This window comes from Gopherus evgoodei, chromosome 23 (assembly GCF_007399415.2).
Source record: "Gopherus evgoodei ecotype Sinaloan lineage chromosome 23, rGopEvg1_v1.p, whole genome shotgun sequence".
NCBI classification, from domain to species: domain Eukaryota; kingdom Metazoa; phylum Chordata; order Testudines; family Testudinidae; genus Gopherus; species Gopherus evgoodei.
The window spans coordinates 14582861-14603214 of record NC_044344.1 but is presented as its reverse complement, the minus strand read 5'-3'; the positions used below and the strand labels follow the sequence as shown (position 1 = coordinate 14603214).

General features: G+C 63.6%; 1 protein-coding gene across 3 annotated transcripts in view; it reads right to left on the bottom strand.

Moving 5' to 3' along the window:
* Positions 1-18092, bottom strand: part of ITGA2B (integrin subunit alpha 2b) — a 51307-nt gene extending 33215 nt beyond the window's left edge. The window contains exons 1-10 of one of the 3 annotated variants that reach the window (XM_030541013.1): positions 17792-18092; positions 15498-15628; positions 11953-12050; positions 11148-11313; positions 4296-4345; positions 3519-3564; positions 2906-3031; positions 2244-2291; positions 1466-1509; positions 1048-1107 (exon numbers count right to left, since the gene is read on the bottom strand). In XM_030541013.1, the coding sequence (XP_030396873.1) occupies positions 1048-1107; positions 1466-1509; positions 2244-2291; positions 2906-3031; positions 3519-3564; positions 4296-4345; positions 11148-11313; positions 11953-12050; positions 15498-15628; positions 17792-17988 (966 nt within the window). In that variant the 5' untranslated portion in view covers positions 17989-18092. The remainder of the gene's footprint in view (positions 1-1047; positions 1108-1465; positions 1510-2243; positions 2292-2905; positions 3032-3518; positions 3565-4295; positions 4346-11147; positions 11314-11952; positions 12051-15497; positions 15629-17791) is intronic. The other 2 variants (XM_030541015.1, XM_030541014.1) reach the window with 2 other exon arrangements.
* Positions 18093-20354: the final 2262 nt, after the last annotated feature.

Below are 20354 nucleotides of genomic sequence, written 5' to 3'. Positions count from 1 at the left end.
TGCCAGAGCTCTGCCAGTGCCCCTCACTCCCGACCTGCAGCCCCCTGCTCACCCAGCACTGGGGTCCCCCCCAGCTCTGCCAGTGCCCCTCACTCCCGACCTGCAGCCCCCTGCTCACCCAGCACTGGGCTTCCCCCCAGCTCTGCCAGTGCCCCTCACTCCCGACCTGCAGCCCCCTGTTCACCCAGCCCTGGGATCCCACCCAGCTCTGCCAGTGCCCCTCACTACTGACCCACAGCCCCCTTCTATCCCAGCCCTGGCCTCCCCCCCAGCTCTGCCAGTGCCCTTCACTCCCGACCTGCAGCCCCCTGCTCACCCAGCCCTGGGGTCCCCCCCAGCTCTGCCAGTGCCCCTCACTCCTGACCTGCAGCCCCCTGTTCACCCAGCACTGGGGTCCCCCCCAGCTCTGCCAGTGCCCCTCACTCCCGACCTGCAGCCCCCTGTTCACCCAGCCCTGGGCTCCCCCCTAGCTCTGCCAGTGCCCCTCACTCCCGACCTGCAGCCCCCTGTTCACCCAGCACTGGGCTCCCCCCCAGCTCTGCAAGTGCCCCTCACTCCCGACCTGCAGCCCCCTGCTCACCCAGCCCTGGGGTCCCCCCCAGCTCTGCCAGTGCCCTTCACTCCCGACCTGCAGCCCCCTGTTCACCCAGCCCTGGGCTCCCCCCCAGCTCTGCCAGTGCCCCTCACTCCCGACCTGCAGCCCCCTGCTCACCCAGCACTGGGGTCCCCCCCGGCTCTGCCAGTGCCCCTCACTCCCGACCTGCAGCCCCCTGCTCACCCAGCACTGGGCTTCCCCCCAGCTCTGCCAGTGCCCCTCACTCCCAACCTGCAGCCCCCTGCTAACCTACCCTGGGCCTCTCTTGCTCAGAGACTGGTAACTAAGGCCAAACTTTTCGAAGCGGCCACTGCTTTGGGAGCCCAAGAGTTTGTGGAGCCCAGTGGGAGACGCCTGGGCTGGGAGTGGGGCCCTTTGACACTGGCTCTCCCTTGGCTGGGGCAGGACAGTGGAAAGTGAAGTGATGGGGGCTGGGGGAGGGAGGCAGGTACCTGCTCACTCTGGATGCTCTGTACCAGCACCAGAGACTTCCTAGCACTGAAGATCTCGACCTGCCATGGGGAGAAACAAATCAGGCAGGAGGGAGATGGGGGCTGCTCCCCTCCCGCCAGGCGCTGGGGAGATGTGGGCTGCTCCTGCCGTGTCTCCCTGGGGCCTGTTCCTGGGAGGAGGAGGCGGCAGCCCAGCACAGGGGGTGGCACACTGAGGTGCTTGGTGTGGAGGGGTCTCTGGGAGCCCCACAGTTGCAGGGAGGAACCTGCTGCCGCCCCCCCACCCCCACCCCACAACCTGGAGTACATGGTGCCACCTGCAGGGCAGGGAGGGAATTACATGCATGAGAGCAGGGCCCTGAGCAGCCCATGGCACCTCTGCTCCCCCAGCCGCCCCATGGTGCCCCCCAATACTCACCTCCCCCCAGGTCGTTCTCTTGTTGGGGACGCCCACGATGTACTCTGTGAAGGAAACACAAGAGTCCCCGCGACCCCGGGGGCAGAGGGTGCTGAGCCGCTGGCCCGGGCTGCCCAAAGCAAAGGCAAAGCCCCGCACCCCCCCGGGCCCCAGGGAGGGACCTGAAGGGGTCAGACTGGGGGCAGAGGGCACAAGAACAGGTGCTGCCCCTCCCTGGGAAGCGTTGGCACTGGCTGGCTCTGCCAGACCCTCACCCTGTGCGGCTGGGGCTCTGCCAGGCTCTGGGGGCATCGCACAGACGGCACCTGCCTGGATGGCCCCTGCCCGTGCAGCGAGCAGAGCAGCAGCCAGCCAGGTGCAAGGGGTGCTCTGGGCAGGAGGGTAGAATCGGATATAGCCCCAGGACTGTGTCCATCTGGGGGGGACAATGGGCAAGCAGGTGGGCAGGTCTGGCAGGCAGGGACTCTGGGGCGAGGGAGCCCGGGGGGGCAGGGGATTTGGGTGTGGGGGGAGCCTGGGGGGGCATGGACTTCCTGGCTGCAAGCCATTGCTGAGGGCAGAGGCCCCATTTGCCCAGGGGTGGCAGCTGGCGAGGAGCCCCTCACCCTTCCTGCTCCCAGCCCTGTGCCCCGGGGACAGGCATGGGTGGGGGGGATCACCATGGGCACGGCCAGGGTGGGCGAGCCAAGTCTGCTCTGTGCCCAGTTGGCAGCCCCAGAGCACTGTGCAGCTTCAGGTGTTTGGGGGGCACCACACAAGCCAAGGGCAGATCCCCTACCTGGTGTGACGGGGTCCCCATCGAACTCCCCCACGGCCACCGAGTACCCTGCAGAGAGAGGGAGCAGGGTTCACCCTTTGAACGCCCCTGCCCGCCGCACATGCCCAGGGCAGAACGACCGGCACCCAGGGGAAGGAGATGCCAGTGGTAGGGGCGGGGGAGGCAGGAGCCAGGACCCCTGGGCTCTCACCCCAGCTCTGGAGGGGAGCGGGGTCTAATTGGAGAATCTCACGGCTGGAAGGGACCTCAGGAGGTATCTAGTCCCACCCCCTGCTCAGAGCAGGCCCAATTCCCAGACAGATTTTTGCCCCAGGTCCCTGAGTGGCCCCTGAAGGATTGAACTGACACCCCTGCGTTTAGCAGGCCAATGCTCAAAGCACTGAACTACCCCTCCCCCTGTTAGCGGGGGGGGTCACCATGGGCACGGCTGGGGTGGGCAAGCTTGCTGCCCCTGGAGCCCGGTTGGCAGTGAGGCAGAGCAGGACTGGGGGCTGGGAGCCAGGACTCCTGGGTTCTCTCCCCAGCTCTGGAGGGAAGTGGGGTCTGGTGCTTAGACCGGGGGCAGTGTGGACCCTGCCAGTGCCCTGCTGGCACCAGGGACAGTCAGTCTCTCCCGGGCCCAGCCACGAGGTGGGCAGGTGGCTGGGAGAGGCTGCGCTCACCTCTGTAGGCGTCATCGTACTCAGCGTACATGTCCTCCGTGACCTGCTCCGGGGCCACAGACCAGAGCAGGGCGCTGCCTGGGACGTGGGACACGACTGCTGACAGATTGACCGAGTAGATCAGCCCTGGGGGAACAGCCAGGCCGCCCGTGAGTCAGGCAGGGGCTAGGGAGAGTGAGAGAAGGAGGGGCCCCTGCCCAGCATGGCCATCCTGCACCCCCACCCCACAGCATCCCCTTCGCCAGCCTCACGCTAGCTCCTGGGGGTCCCCACGAGGAGGCAGGGGCTGCTTGGCATTTTCCATGTGCCGTGGGCAGGTCCCTGCCTGAGGGGGATGCTCCAAGCTCGAGGGGTTCTAGCTACAGCCCCGGGGGCAGCTTCTGCCAGCCACGATGGGACACCACGGACGGGTTGGGCAGGGTCCGTCCAGCCCCCTGGGCACAGGCAGGCACAGTGCCCCCAGCACAGCGGAGGGGGGAGCCCTGGGGGCGGTTCTGTCAGCGTTGCCATGGCTCCACTGGAAGTGTTGTAGGCGATGGCAGCCATGCCAGGGGGCACTGGGCTCCTCCTCCCCCCACAGTCCCCAGAGCCCCCCAGGAACCAGAGCCCTTACCCGAAAAGTAGTATCCTCCCGGGGCACCCAGCACCAGCCTGCCAGCCTGCAAGGGAACAGGACAGGCCTGAGTGAGTGCCCCACCCGCAGACACCCCCAGGGGCACGCACACACCCCCACGGACAGGCCCAATGGGCACGCACAGCCCCCTCAATAGGCACCCCCATGGGCACATGCGCACACACCCCATGGGCACATGCGCACACCCCCCCACGGGCACCCTCCATGGGCACATGCGCACCCCCCCCCACTGGTACCCTCCATGGGCACATGCGCACACACCCCCACGGACACCGCCCATGGGCACATGCGCACACAACCTCACGGGCACCATCCATGGGCACATGCGCACACACCCCCACGGACACCCCCCATGGGCACATGCGCACACAACCCCACGGGCACCCCCATGGGCACATGCACGCACCCCCCCATGGGTACTCCCCATGGGCACATGCGCACACAACCCCACGGGCACCCCCCATGGGCACATGTGCACATAACCCCAGGGGCAACCCTATGGGCACATGCACCCCCCCACGGGCACTCCCCATGGGCACATGCACCCCCCCCACAAGCACCCCATGGGCACATGCACACACAACCCCATGGGCACCGCCCATGGGCGCATGCACCCCCCTATGGGCACCCCCATGGGCACATGCGCACACACCTCCATGGGCACACACACTCATAGGCACGTTTCCATGGGCACTCCCCCAAGACTCCCACCACCATGGACATCTGCAGACCTGGGCGCCTCCGGGCCGTACTCACGTGGGTGATGGTGGCACTGAAGCCCACCTCGCAGTACCGCTTGTCGTTGGCTGTGGAGAGGGGCACAAAGCCGCGTTAGTGCCATGCTCCTGGGGCAGGGGGAGCTGGAGGATGTTGGGGGGTTGCCCCTGAGGAGTTTGGCTGTGATCTTTGCTCAGCAGAGCCAGGCTTCCAGGCTGGGCCAGGAACCCACTCAGCTGCCCTGGGCAGCGGGATGCCAGGTGGCACAGGGAGCTGGCACCTCTGGTGTCCATCATGGGTCAGCACCCCACAGCCAGCCTCCTCGGCAGAGAGTGAGCTGCTGGGCCCACGGGGCAGCTAGACACCTGGGTTTGGCCTTCCCGGGGTGAATCTAGGGCCCAAAGGCGTTGGCAGAGATCTCTCTTCGTGGGGCCCCTCAGCTGAGTGTGCTGTGGGCACGGAGGGACTGGGAGTGAGGCCTGAAATGGACAACAATGAACGCAGGGGAGGGGAGTGAGGGGCTCCCCGGATGCCCTCAGTGCCCCTCTACCCCAGGATCCAGCCACTGCTCCTCATGGGGTCTCTGGCGAGCTCCCTGGCCTCAGCGCCACAAGGGGAGTTGTGCCCAGTGAGCGCTGAGAGTGATAGGCTGACCTTAGGCACTCTGTGCCTCAGTTTCCCCATCTGTATAACAGAGTGGGGGCTACTTCTCTGCAAAGAGGCTGAAGGCTCAGCTGGGAAGGTTGATGCTGACCCAAGCCATGCGATGGGGGAAGCTGGTGGGAGGGGCATGGGCACCTGGGCATGAGAGTGAAGGATGGGGGGGCTCCTCCCAGCTGGGGGGCTCTGAGTGTCGGCTCGAGAGGAGCATCAGCATTGGCCTTTGGCCTGCCCCCCCCAGGGCTGAGCAGTGGGGGGGACTGGCACCGAGGGTGGCAGGGAACTGGCATGGCTGTAAGCGGATGGAGGGGCGTCCGAGCCAGATGCCCCCCCCGGCCCTGCTCCACGTGCTCAGCCCGGAAGCTGCTGTTCCTGCCCCGTGGGGAGGTCAGGGGGGGCTGATGGCAGGGGTCCCCCCCGAGTTCCACTAAGGCAGATGACGGGACGGGGGGTGTCTGTGCTGCTGCCTCTCGGGCTCAGGGGGCTTGGAAATGGCAGAGATGCTTAATGACTTCTTTGTTTCGGTCTTCACTGAGCAGTCTGAAGGAATGTCTAGTATAGTGAATGCTTACGGGAAGAGGGTAGGTTTAGAAGAGAAAATAAGGAAAGAGCAAGTAAAAAATCACTTAGAAAAGTTAGATGCCTGCAAGTCACCAGGGCCTGATGAAATGCATCCTAGAATACTCAAGGAGTTAATAGAAGAGGTATCTGAGCCTCTAGCTATTATCTTTGGGAAATCATGGGAGATGGGGGAGATTCCAGAAGACTGGAAGGGGGCAAATATAGTGCCCATCTATAAAAAGGGAAATAAAAACAACCCAGGAAACTACAGACCAGTTAGTTTAACTTCTGTGCCAGGGAAGATAATGGAGCAGGTAATCAAAGAAATCATCTGCAAACACTTGGAAGGTGGTAAGGTGATAGGGAATAGCCAGCATGGATTTGTAAAGAACAAATCGTGTCAAACTAATCTGATAACGTTCTTTGATAGGATAACGAGCCTTGTGGATAAGGGAGAAGCGGTGGATGTGATATACCTAGACTTTAGTAAGGCATTTGATACGGTCTCGCATGATATTCTTATAGATAAACTAGGAAAGTACAATTTAGATGGGGCTACTATAAGGTGGGTGCATAACTGGCTGGATAACCGTACTCAGAGAGTAGTTGTTAATGGCTCCCAATCCTGCTGGAAAGGTATAACAAGTGGCGTTCCGCAGGGGTCTGTTTTTGGGACCGGCTCTGTTCAATATCTTCATCAACGATTTAGATGTTGGCATAGAAAGTACGCTTATTAAGTTTGCAGATGATACCAAACTGGGAGGGATTGCAACTGCTTTGGAGGACAGGGTCAAAATTCAAAATGATCTGGACAAATTGGAGAAATGGTCTGAGGTAAACTGGATGAAATTCAATAAAGATAAATGCAAAGTGCTCCACTTAGGAAGGAACAATCAGTTTCACACATACAGAATGGGAAGAGACTGTCTAGGAAGGAGTATGGCAGAAAGAGATCTAGGGGTCATAGTGGACCACAAGCTTAATATGAGTCAACAGTGTGTGATACTGTTGCAAAAAAAAGCAAACGTGATTCTGGGATGCATTAACAGGTGTGTTGTAAACAAGATACGAGAAGTCATTCTTCCGCTTTACTCTGCGCTGGTTAGGCCTCAACTGGAGTATTGTGTCCAGTTCTGGGCACCGCATTTCAAGAAAGATGTGGAGAAATTGGAGAGGGTCCAGAGAAGAGCAACAAGAATGATTAAAGGTCTTGAGAACATGACCTATGAAGGAAGGCTGAAAGAATTGGGTTTGTTTAGTTTGGAAAAGAGAAGACTGAGAGGGGACATGATATCAGTTTTCAGGTATCTAAAAGGGTGTCATCAGGAGGAGGGAGAAAACTTGTTCACCTTAGCCTCCAATGACAGAACAAGAAGCAATGGGCTTAAACTGCAGCAAGGGAGATTTAGGTTGGACATTAGGAAAAAGTTCCTAACTGTCAGGGTGGTTAAACACTGGAATAGATTGCCTAGGGAAGTTGTGGAATCTCCATCTCTGGAGATATTTAAGAGTAGGTTAGATAAATGTCTATCAGGGATGGTCTAGACTGTATTTGGTCCTGCCATGAGGGCAGGGGACTGGACTCGATGACCTCTCGAGGTCCCTTCCAGTCCTAGAGTCTATGAGTCTATGAGTCTATGGGCCCTCACCCCAACCCCTGCCCCCTCCTGCACCCCAATCCCTGCACCCCCTTCACTCCTAAACCCTGCGCCTCCCCCCTGAGCCCCTAACCCCTGCACTGTGCATGGGCCCTCACCCCAACCCCTGCCCCGTCCTGGAGCCCAATCCCTGCACCCCCTTAACTGCTACTCCCTGCACCTCCTCCCTGAGCCCCTAACTCCTGCATGGTGCATGGGCCCTCACCCCACCCCTGCCCCCTCCTGTGCCCCAATCCCTGCACCCCCTGCGCCTCCCTCCTGAGCCGCTAACCCTGCACTGTGTATGTGCCCTCACCCCAACCCCTGCCCCCTCCTGCGCCCCAATCCCTGCACCCCCTGCACCTCCCCCCTGACCTCCTAACCCCTACACTGTGCCTGCGCCCTCACCCCAACCCCTGCCCCCTCCTGTGCCCCAATCTCTGCACCCCCTGAGCCTCCCCCCTGACCTCCTAACCCCTATACTGTGCCTGCGCCCACACCCCAACCCCTGCCCCCTCCTGCACCCCAATCCCTGCACCCCCTTCACTGCTACCCCCTGTGCCTCCCCCCTGAGCCCCTAACCCCTGCACTGTGCCTGTGCCCTCAGCCAACCCCTGCCCCCTCCTGTGCCCCAATCCCTGCACCCCTTGCACCTCCCCCCTGAGCCCCTAACCCCTGCACTGTGCCTGCGCCCTCACCCAACCCCTGCCCCCTCCTGTGCCCCAATCCCTGCACCCCTTGCACCTCCCCCCTGAGCCCCTAACCCCTGCACTGTGCCTGCGCCCTCACCCCAACCCCTGCCCCCTCCTGCACCCCAATCCCTGCACCCCCTGCACCTCCCCCCTGAGCCCATAACCCCTGCACTGTGCATGGGTCCTCACCCCAACCCCTGCCCCCTCCTGCACCCCAATCACTGCACCCCTTCACTGCTACCCCCTGCGCCTCCCCCCTGAGCCCCTAACCCCTGCACTGTGCCTGCGCCCTCAGCCCAACCCCTGCCCCCTCCTGTGCCCCATCCCTGCACCCCCTTCACTGCTACCATCTGCACCTCCCTCCTGAGCCCCTAACCCCTGCACTGTGCATGGGCCCTCACCCCAACCCCTGCCCCCTCCTGTGCCCCAATCCCTGCACCCCTGCACCTCCCCCCTGAGCCCCTAACCCCTGCACTGTGCCTGCGCCCTCACCCCAACCCCTGCCCCTTCCTGTGCCCCAATCCCTGCACCCCCTGTACCTCCCCCCTGAGCCCCTAGCCCCTGCACTGTGCATGGGCCCTCATCCCTACCCCTGCCCCCTCCTGCACCCCAATCCCTGCACCCCCTTCACTTCTACCATCTGCGCCTCCCTCCTGAGCCCCTAACCCCTGCACTGTGCCATTTCCAAGTCTCCCGTTACTGTTTCCCCTCCTCATTGAGCAGTGGGCCTACCCTGTCCTTAGTCTTCCTCTTGCTTCTAATGTATTGATAAAAAGTCTTCTTGTTTCCCTTTATTCCCATAGCTAGTTTGAGTTCATTTTGTGCCTTTGCTTTTCTAATCTTGCCTCTGCATTCCTGTGTTATTTGCCTATATTCGTCCTTTGTAATCTGACCTAGTTTCCATTTTTTATATGACGCCTTTTTATTTTGTAGGTCACGCAAGATCTCAAGGGTAAGCCAAGGTGGTCTTTTGCCACATTTTCTATCTTTCCTAACCATCGGAATAACAGTGCAGGGATTAGGGGCTCAGGAGGGAGGCGCAGAGGGTAGCAGTGAAGGGGGTGCAGGGATGGGGTACAGGAGGGGGCAGGGGTTGGGGTGAGGGCGCAGGCACAGTGCAGGGGTTAGGGGCTCAGGGGGGAGGCGCAGGGGGTAGGAGTGAAGGGGGTGTAGGGATGGGGCACAGGAGGGGGCAGGGGTTGGGGTGAGGGTGCAGGCACAGTGCAGGGGTTAGGGGCTCGGGGGGAGGTGCAGGGAGTGCAGGGATTGGGGCACAGGAGGGGGCAGGGGTTGGGGTGAGGGCCCATGCACAGTGCAGGGGTTAGGGGCTCAGGAGGGAGGCGCAGGGGGTAGGAGTGAAGGGGGTGCAGGGACTGGGGCACAGGAAGGGGCAGAGGCTGAACGTGAAGGGGGTGCAGGGATTGGGGCACAGGAAGGGGCAGAGGCTGAACGTGAAGGGGGTGCAGGGATTGGGGCACAGGAAGGGGCAGAGGCTGAACGTGAAGGGGGTGCAGGGATTGGGGCACAGGAAGGGGCAGAGGCTGAACGTGAAGGGGGTGCAGGGATTGGGGCACAGGAAGGGGCAGAGGCTGAACGTGAAGGGGGTGCAGGGATTGGGGCACAGGAGGGGGCAGGGGTTGGGGTGAGGGCGCAGGTACAGTGCAGGGGTTAGGGGCTCAGGAGGGAGGCGCAGGGGGTAGGAGTGAAGGGGGTGCAGGGACTGGGGCACAGGAAGGGGCAGAGGCTGAACGTGAAGGGGGTGCAGGGATTGGGGCACAGGAAGGGGCAGAGGCTGAACGTGAAGGGGTGCAGGGATTGGGGCACAGGAAGGGGCAGAGACTGAACGTGAAAGGGGTGCAGGGATTGGGGCACAGGAAGGGGCAGAGGCTGAACGTGAAGGGGGTGCAGGGATTGGGGCACAGGAAGGGGCAGAGGCTGAACGTGAAAGGGGTGCAGGGATTGGGGCACAGGAAGAGGCAGAGGCTGAACGTGAAGGGGGTGCAGGGATTGGGGCACAGGAAGGAGCAGAGGCTGAACGTGAAGGGGGTGCAGGGATTGGGGCACAGGAAGAGGCAGAGGCTGAACGTGAAGGGGTGTAGGGATTGGGGTGCAGGAGCAGAAGCAGGCGGGGCAAAGGGGGCACAGTGCGCGGGTTGGGGGAAGGGAGGGTGGGGATCTGGGGAGCTCATGGGGGCCAGGGGCAATGGGGGAATGCCACATCCACAGGGAATGGAAGTTCGCCCAGGGAGCCATTTCCCCTCAGGCCGGGGGGGCCTGGAGCTGGCGTGGCTGTGGAGGAGGGGACATCGGGGGCAGGGAATCAGCGTGGCTGCAGGGGGAGGGTGCAGGGAACCAGAGAGGGGGTGTCAGGGGCGGGGAGCGGGCATGGCTGCAGGGGAGTGAAGCGTTGGGGGCAGGGAACCGGCGTGGCTGCGGGGGTGGGGGGGAGGGAACCAGCATGGCTGTGGAGGAGGGGGGCATTGGGGGCGGGGACCCGGCATGGCCATGGAGGAGGGGGACGTTAAGGGGCCGGCATGGCCGTTGGGGAGGGGGCGTTGGGGGGCCGGCATGGCCGTGGAGGAGGGGGGCATTGGGAGCGGGGAGCCGGCATGGCCAATGGGGAGGGGGGCTTTGGGGGCAGAGAGCCAGCATGGCAGTGGAGGAGGGGGGCATTGGGGGGCTGGCATGGCCGTTGGGGAGGGCGGCATTGGGGGGCCGGCATGGCTGTTGGGGAGGGGGGTATTGGGGGGCCAGTATGGCCATTGGGGAGGGGGGCATTGGGAGGCCGGCATGACCGTAGAGGAGGGGGGCGTTGGGGGCGGGGAGCTGGCATGACCGTAGAGGAGGGGGGCGTTGGGGGGCCGGCATGGCCGTTGGGGAGGGGGGTGTTGGGGGCGGGGAGCCAGCATGGCCGTTGGGGAGGGGGATGTTGGGGGGCCAGCATGGCCGTTGGGGAGGGGGGCGTTGGGGCGGGGAGCCGGCATGGCCATTGGGGAGGGGGGCGTTGGGGCGGGGAGCCGGCATGGCCGTTGGGGAGGGGGGCGTTGGGGGGCCGGCATGGCTGATGGGGAGGGGGCGTTGGGGCAGGGAGCCGGCATGGCCGTTGGGGAGGGGGGCGTTGGGGAGCCGGCATGGCCGTTGGGGAGGGGGGCGTTGGGGGGTCGGCATGGCTGTTGGGGAGGGGGATATTGGGGTGCCAGTATGGCCGTTGGGGAGGGGGGCGTTGGGGAGCCGGCATGGCCGTTGGGGAGGCGGGTGTTGGAGCAGGGAGCCGGCATGGCCGTTGGGGAGGGGGGCGTTGGGGGGCCAGCATGGCCATTGGGGAGGGGGGTGTTGCTCACCGTACTTCCTCTGCCGGTACGTGGCCTCCATGTGCTGGCAGCGGCAGGGCGTGTATTCGGCGAAGCGGCTCAGGCCCTCGGTGGCCACGAAGCAGGTCCCCCCGGGTGTCTGGGTGGCCTGGGCCTCGCCCTTGAAGGCATTCCAGTGCTGCAGGGGGGCGCAGGCCTGGCAGGGTGACCGGACACTCAGCGCCACCCACTGCCGCCGGGGCCCCAGCCCGCCTGCCCCTCGCCCGGCCTGGCCCAGCTCCCCACTGCGCACCCTGGAACCTCCCGTCTCTGGGCTGAGCTCCCCCTGCCGCCCCACACCATCCAACCCACAACAATCCACCACAGCCAATATCTCCATCTCGTCTCCCCGAGGGCAGGACAGACCCGGGACGGAAATGCATCTGCTTCTGGGGCAGAGCATAGCAGCAGGTTAACAGGACACAGTGACTGAGAGAACCAGGAGAAGAACTGAACCCCTCTGCTCCAGGGAGCCATGGGCAGCCAAGGCCCCAGCTGAGCACCTCATCTCAGCGCCTCCCCTCCTGTCTGTCTGGGACAGGGTCTCTCCCTGCCCTCCGGGACACCCCCAGGGGTCTCCCGCCCAGCTTGACCCTGCATAGCTCCCCGAGGCGGCCAGTCGCCAGGCGGTTGCCAGGATGCACTCTGTGCCTCAGTTTCCCCCTCTGAGGGCTCAGCAGGGAAGGTTGGAGCTGACTCAAGCCACGTGATGGGGGAAGCTGGTGGGAGGGGCATGGGCACCTGGGCCTAGGGGGGAGGGATGGGGTCTCTGAGAGTCGGGGCCCGGGGCACCCACCACAATGTTTCCGCCCCAGCTGCTCACGGACGCCCCGAACCACTGGTGAGACTTGTACGTCCTCAGCTGGAGGAATCCCTCGGTCTCGGCCTGGTCCCCTGGGGGCACGGGCAGGTCAGCGCAGGCAAGGGAAAAACCCGGGATCCCCCCAGAGGCTCCCCAACCTGCCCATCTGCCCCCACCTCACCCCGCCATCCGCAATCCGCCAAACCCCCAACCCCCACCTCACTCCGGGGTCCCTACCCCCCGATCCACAATCCGCCGAACCCCCCCAACCCCCACCTCACCCTGGGGTCCCTCCCTCTCCCTGATCCACAATCCGCCCCACCCACCCCCACCTCACCTCAGGGTCTCTACCCCCCCCAATCCACAACCCACCGAACCCCCACAACCCCGACTTCACCCCAGGGTACCTCCCAGATCCGCAATCCGCCAACCCCCCCCAAGCCCCACCTCACTCCGGGGTCCCTCCCCTTCCCTGATCCACAACCCACCAAACCCCCAACCCCACCTTCCCCTGGGGTCCCTCCCCCTCCCCGATCCGCAATCTGCCCCACCCACCCCCACTTCACCCCAGGGTCCCTATCCCCCCGATTCACAATCCAGAACACACCAAACCCCCAACCCCCACCTCACCCCAGGGTCCCTCCGCCTCCCTGATCCGCAATCCCCTGAACCCCCACCTCACCCCGGGGTCCCGCCTGCTCCCCGATCCACAATCCGCCGAACCCCCCCAACCCCTACCTCACCTCAGGGTCCCTCCCCCTCCCCGATCCACAACCCGCCGAACCCCCAACCCCCACCTCACCCCAGGGTCCCTCCGCCTCCCTGATCTGCAATCTCCTGAACTCCCACCTCACCCCGGGGTCCCTCCCCCTCCCCGATTCACAACCCGCCAAACCCCCAACCCCCACCTCACCCCAGGGTCCCTCCACCTCCCTGATCCGCAATCCCCTGCACCCCCACCTCACCCCGGGGTCCCTCAACCTCCCTGATCTGCAATCCCCTGAACCCCCACCTCACCCCAGGGTCCCTCCCCCTCTCCCTCTCCAATCCACAATCCACCGAACCCCCCCAACCCTCACTTTACCCCGGGGTCCTTCCTCCTCCCTGATCTGCAATCTGCCAAACCCCTCCAACCCTCACCTCACCCAGGGGTCCCTCCGCCTCCCTGATCCACAATCCGCCCCACCCACCCCCACCTCACCCTGGGGCCCCTAGCCCCCCGATCCACCACCCACCAACCCCCCCTAACCCCAACCTCACCCCGGGGTCCCTACCCCCCGATCCACAATCTGCCAACCCCCCCCAACCCGCACCTCACCCCGGGGTCCCTACCCCCCGATCCACAATCCGCTGAACCCCCCCAACCCCCACCTCACCCCGGGGTCCCTACCCCCCAATCCAGAACTCCCCAACCCCCACCTCACCCCAGGGTCCCTACGCCTCCCCAATCCACAATCCACTGAGCCCCCTCAACCCCCACCTCACCCCGGGGTCCCTACCCCCCGATCCACAACCGACCAAACCCCCACCTCACCCCGGGGTACCTCCCTGATCCACAATCCACCCCACCCACCTCCACCTCACCCCGGGGTCCCTCCACCTCCCCGATCCGCAATGCGCCCCACCCACCCCCACCTCACCCCGGGGTCCCTCCCCCTCCTTGATCCACAATCCGCTGACCCCCCAACCCCCACCTCACCCCAGAGTCCCTACCCCCCGATCCAAAACCCACCTCAACCTACCTGCACCCAGCCAGTCCCCACCTCACCCCAGGGTCCCTCCCCTTTCCCCTCCCTGATCCACCATCTGCCCCACCCACCCCTACTTCACCCCGGGGTCCCTACCCCCCAATCCAAAACCCACCTCACCCACCCTGCCCCCACCTCATCCCGGGGTCCCTACACCCCTAATCCACAACGCATCAAATGCCCTCTAACTTCCACCACACCCCAGAGTCACTACCCTCCTAATCCAAAACCCACCTCACCCCCCCATCCCCACATCACCCCAAGGTCCCTCCCTGATCCACAATCCGCTCCACCCACCCCCACCTCACCCCAAGTTCCCTACCCCCTGATCCAAAACCCACCTCACCCACCCTGCCCCCACCTCACTCTGGGATCCCTACTCCCCTGGGACCCAGAACCTGCCCCTCCCACCCCCCACGTCACCCTGGAGTTCCCTACCCTTCTGATCCACAACCTACCCCCTGTCCACAACCCACCCCACCCATCCCCACCTCACCCCGAGGTCCCTACCCCCCGATCCAAAACCCACCTCACCCACCCTGCCCTCACCTCACTCTGGGATCCCTACTCCCCTGGGACCCAGAACCTGCCCCTCCCACCCCCCACATCACCCTGGAGTTCCCTACCCTTCTGATCCACAACCTACCCCCCTGTCCACAACCCACCCCACCCACTCCCACCTCACCCCAAGTTCCCTACCCCCTGATCCAAAACCCACCTCACCCACCCTGCCCCCACCTCACTCTGGGATCCCTACTCCCCTGGGACCCAGAACCTGCCCCTCCCACCCCCCACATCACCCTGGAGTTCCCTACCCTTCTGATCTACAACCTACCCCCTGTCCACAACCCACTCCACCCACTCCCACCTCACCCCGAGGTCCCTACCCCCCGATCCAAAACCCACCTCACCCACCCTGCCCTCACCTCACTCTGGGATCCCTACTCCCCTGGGACCCAGAACCTGCCCCTCCCACCCCCCACGTCACCCTGGAGTTCCCTACCCTTCTGATCCATAACCTACCCCCTATCCACAACCCACCCCACCCATCCCCACCTCACCCCGAGGTCCCTACCCCCCGATCCAAAACCCACCTCACCCACCCTGCCCTCACCTCACTCTGGGATCCCTACTCCCCTGGGACCCAGAACCTGCCCCTCCCACCCCCCACGTCACCCTGGAGTTCCCTACCCTTCTGATCCACAACCTACCCCCTATCCACAACCCACTCCACCCACTCCCACCTCACCCCGAGGTCCCTACCCCCCGATCCAAAACCCACCTCACCCACCCTGCCCTCACCTCACTCTGGGATCCCTACTCCCCTGGGACCCAGAACCTGCCCCTCCCACCCCCCACGTCACCCTGGAGTTCCCTACCCTTCTGATCCATAACCTACCCCCTATCCACAACCCACCCCACCCATCCCCACCTCACCCCGAGGTCCCTACCCCCCGATCCAAAACCCACCTCACCCACCCTGCCCTCACCTCACTCTGGGATCCCTACTCCCCTGGGACCCAGAACCTGCCCCTCCCACCCCCCACGTCACCCTGGAGTTCCCTACCCTTCTGATCTACAACCTACCCCCCTGTCCACAACCCACCCCACCCACTCCCACCTCACCCCAGAGTCCCTACCCCCCCGATCCAAAACCCACCCCACCCAGCCCGCACCCACATCATCCCGGGGTCCCTACTCACCCCTGCCAGCCCCACCTGCCCCCAGCCTCCCTCTGCTCCACAGTAGCTAACCCCAAGCTGCCCCCTCAGCTGGCTCTGGCTCACTCACCTTTGGGATCAAACTCTATGATGCTGCAGCGGGTCCCGCCGGGTGCCCAGGGGCACAAGTACACGGCTCCGGCCTCCACCACGCCAGGCTGCGAGGTGTTGGCCTGGGGTGCACCCACCACCACACTCATGCTATGGGCACAGGGGGAGGCTGTCAGGGCAGGGCCCCTGGTGCGGGTGGGAGCACACTGGGCTCCGGGGGCCTGGATGGAGGGTGGCTTTGGGGTGCCAGCTGGCACAGCTCCTCATCCTGCAGCTCTCCCCCCACCTAGATCCCAGCACCTTCGGTCTGAGCCCCATGGAGCCCTGTTGCCCCCCCCCCAATGCAATGCAGCCCCCTCTGGGATGGGACTTGGCTGCTGTTTGACAGAGCAATGCAGCGCCACCCGGTGGTTGGGACAGGAAGAGGCATTGGCAATGGGGCCCAGGCCCAGCTCCTCAGAGGGGCTGAGCCAGCCAGGAGTCAGGGGCCTGATCCACTGGGTCTGTGTCTGCAGCAGCATCTGGGCAATGCCCATGGGTGCCTGGCACAGATGCTGCAGGGGCCCCACCTGTCTGCCCCCTGCCCAGGAGTGTGACATTGGGGTAGGAGGGAGAGCACAGCTGCCTGCCCACTCTGAGCCTGGTGCCCCCCAGGGACAGCCGTTCCTATGGACCCCCCCTCCCCCGGGCACAGGGTCAGCCCACTGCTTCACCCCACTGCAGCCCCAGTGCCGTCCTCGCCTGCCCTCCCCCACAGCACCTCCAAGAAAGGGGGCTGGGCCATCCCCTTAGCAGCCCCATGGTGGATGGAGCCAGGAGCCCTGGCTTTGCCTGGAGCCCGGCCTCGTGGTGCCGGCTGAGGGCCCCAGAGGGCTGGTGGGGCCAAGCCATTTGTAGTGTCACCCCTTGGATTGTCCCTTCTGCCCCGTCACCCCCTCATGGCGTGGGCGGAGCCCCAGAGCCAGGCCGGCTTCTGTCACCGCCCAGGAGTCTCCTTGGCCCCTTGTAGGACGTGACCCTCCGAGCTGCTTCCCCCGATCTCCCCATCGGCCCATGGCTGGGAACAGCCCCAGGGACACCTGACACCTCCCAGGGTGCTGGGCCACTGAGCAAACTGCCCCGGGGTCCCTGCTCTGCTCAGGCCGGGCCACTGCTCTGAGCCCAGCGAGCCCTTGTCAGCAGTGTGCATGGCAGGGGGCTTAGGGTTAGACACACGTACGCACACACACAACACATAGGGCCGGCTGTAGGCACCAGCCCTCCAAGCGTGTGCTTGGGGCGACACTTTCTAAGGGGTGGCAACCCCTCCTTTTTTTTTTTTTTGCTTGGAGTGGCAAAAATCCTCTCGCCCTGTCAGCACAAGCCAAGATCTGTGCCCCCTGCCCAGCCCGGCAGCGCCCTGCACAGCCCACTCGGGTGGGGAAATGCCGCGCCGCCCTGGGGAGACTCAGAGCAGCATCGGCAGCAGGACCCTTCCTCTCTCCCTGCATTCCAGGCCCCGCTTCCCTCCCTACCCGGCTCCTCACATGCTCTGGGAGCCCCTTTCGCAGCCGCCACAGCCCGCGCTTGGCTCCAGGGCCCAGGCTGCGGCAGCGAGAGGGGCTCCCCGAGTGTGTGAGGAGCCGGGGGCAGCCAAAAATTTTTTGCTTGGGGCTGCAAAAAACCTAGAGCTGGCCCTGACAACACATGTGTGCACACATGTGCATCACACCCCATGTGTGTGCACACATCACATGCACACATATGCACATGTGCACGCAAACACACACAGAGGCAGCAGCGCTGCTGGGCCACACTGTAGGAGAATTTCATAGCCCTGAAAGGCAGGAGAAACCTCTGGGGGAAAGGGAGGCAGCCTGTGGGGGCTGGTCTGTGCACTTGCAGTTTGCCAGCTTGCTGGGGAAGGCTGGAGCATGGGGGAGGCGGAGGGGGAGTGTGGCCATGATCCTGGGGTCAGAGCACTGGGGCCAGGGAGCAGGAGGGAGGGGAGGGGAGAGATAGATTGAACTAGTTTTCCCCTTAGACCTGCTTCCCGGGGATCTTACTGGCCAGCTCCCTGAGTTTGCTAAAGTGCCCTCTTGAAATCCATTGTCTGTATTGTGCTGTTTGCCCTCCCACCAGACTCTGACGGGAACTAGGCACATCGGCACCTCACCTGCCTTCCACCTTCAGACTCACCCACGTCACACTCGAACCCAGGACAGCCTCTGCCCCGGTCACTTCTCCCTGTTTTGAACTAAAAACTTGTCTCCAATCCAATCCACCCCACCTCCACCCCCATGTTCACTCCCCACTCAACCCCCCATCACCTACCCGCCCTTACTGCCCTGGAAGAAGTCCATGGCGAAGCCGAAGTAGCTGTGGCTGGGCCCAGTGTAGATGGTGGGACGGTCCGAGTGCAAGTTGAAAGCCTGCGCCGGCCACGGCCCTGGGGGAGCCAGCAGCACCTGGACCCAGCACCAGAGCCAGAGGGGAGACAGCGGCAGCCACGGTCTCTGGGCTCCAGCCATCGTCCTGGCGTCCCTCCTCCTCTGCCTCACGGGGATCGAACGCTCCAGGCAGGCCACTGCGAACAGCCCAGCCTGGCTGACGCGGTTCCGTCCCGTCAGACCCGGCCACCAGCAAGTCCTTATCAGAGGGGATGCAGCCGCTTCTAGTGGGGCCTGGGCTCAGCTGGCGCTGCCCAGAGGGGCTGCGGAGAGCTCCTGCTGAGAGGGTGTGACGAACTGGGAAAGTTCTTAATGTTTTCTCTGAATACTGTGTTGGTGCCTCAGTGTCCCCATGACAGTTCTTAAGTATCTGGCAGAGCAAGGGCCAGTGCACCTAAATGCCTGACACTCTGTCTCCTAGCAACTGATGGCCTGGGCCCCTCCTCTGCAAAGGTGCCAGCTGAAGGTGTTGGAGACAAAGGGATCAGGTGACCTCCTGGCCCGGGAAAGGGGCTGAGGAGAGAGGAGGGGCTGGGAGGGGTGGTTAGTCTGGAGCTGGCTGAGGGCAGACGTGGGGGTCTGGCTCACTGACCCCCAGAATGGACCCGGCCGAGGGGTCCGGTTCTCTGTACCTACAAGCTCTGTTTTAGACCCTGTTCCTGTCATCGAATAAACCTGTTTTACTGGCTGGCTAAGAGTCACGTCTGACTGCAAAGTGGGGGTGCAGGACCCGGTGGCTTCCCCAGGAGCCCGCTGGGGTGGACTCGCTGTGGGAAGCGCACGGAGGGGCAGAGGATGCTGAATGCTCCAAGGAGAGACCCAGGAGGTGAAGACGTGTGAGCTTCTTGCCCTGATCAAGTCTGCTCCAAGGGAGAGGAGGCTCCCCAGAGTCCTGCCTGGCTTGGTGGGGAGCAGTTCCAGAGCATCGCCCGGGGACTCCGTGACAACTGGTGGCAGCGGCGGGATGTACTGCACCCCGTGAATGGCACTGCTTGCAGTAAGTGACTGGGGAGCAGTAAAACAAAGGAGGGATAATGAGGACCAGGTGTGCTGAAGGCTCAGAGAGGGACGGTTTCAGGGGGCAGTTAACCTCTGGGAGTGTGTGACCAGCAAGAAGGACTGTTGGAGTAACGGGGTCCCCCTGAGGACTGCAGCGAGCGGTCTGAGGGGCGGAGGAGCTTGCCGCTCGACCTTGGGAGAGAGAAGGATTTTGCAGTAGCAGGGTTCCCCGGGGGATTGCAGGAGCAGTCCCAGGGGTGGAGGAGTCTGCAGCTCGACCCTGGCAAAGAGGTGGTGACCACGAGAAGGGCTGGCACACCAGGGGTTCTTCCTGGAAACCATGGGGGAGCCAAGAGCACACAGGCCTGTGAGTCCAGAGCCACTTGGGAACGGTGACGTGATGGCCTATCACCATCTCCTTAAGAAGGACATTGTGATCCTGTGCACAAAGAGAGGGTTACGCATGGGGAAATTCACCAAGGCACAGTTAATCGTGCAGTTGGAGGAGAAGCACCGCTCTGAGGAGCAGATTCCTGGCCCAGATGGGGCTACAAGAGGATCTGAGAGCAGCTGGAGCATCAGCCAGGCATCCCCAGGAGTCTGGTCCCCAATCAGATGAGGGTCTTCACGATTGGGTTCCCCATCAGGAGATTGGAGACGGATGGGATGGGAGCAGAGCCCGAGAGAGCGAGAGGACCATGAGAGAAAGGAAGAGCCTGAGGAAAAGCTGCAGGAGAAGTAGCAGCAGCTTGGACTGGCAATAGTGGAGCAGAGAGACATAGGGGGCTGCCCAGGGGTCAGTGGGGAGACACGCCTGCGGGGGCGAGACCCTGGGACAGAGAGAACTGTGGTGGTGCAGCTGCAGATGGTGAGGGGCTGTGGGACCTGGGTGAAGGTCCCCAGGGTGAAGCCCCTCGCCCTGCCTATGGCCTGGATCCCTGTGCAGACCCAGGAGGGGTCGGGCTGACTGGTCGTTGGGGTTCTCTAGGATATCGGCTGGGAGGCCCTGTTGGGGGGTGACTGTGTCTCTTTGGGACAGGATTCAGGCCCTGCTCCTGTATACGGCCGAGGGTTTGAATTCAAATCCAGGGAACCAATTGGCTAGGATGGAAATGGTCAGTGACAATGCAAATGACCTGACTGGCAGGGGGGAGGGGCTGCTGGGCTCAGGATACCTGCCTACCTGTAACCAGCCCCCTGGGGCTGAGTGGGAGGGAGAGATGCTCCCCGCTCCCCTGCACACCGGAGAGGGGGCTCACGCTGTCTCTGATGCTGTGACCAAAGCAAGGAGCTCGCTGCCTGCCCCCACTGGGACAGCAAGGGCAGCGCTGAGCACGAGGGGAGCTGAGACCCCAGCTGAGTGGGGGGACATCCAGGCAAGGCAGGTCAGCTGCCAAACAGCTTTGCCTGGTCCAGACATGCTGCTGGGAAGTGATTACATGGCAGGG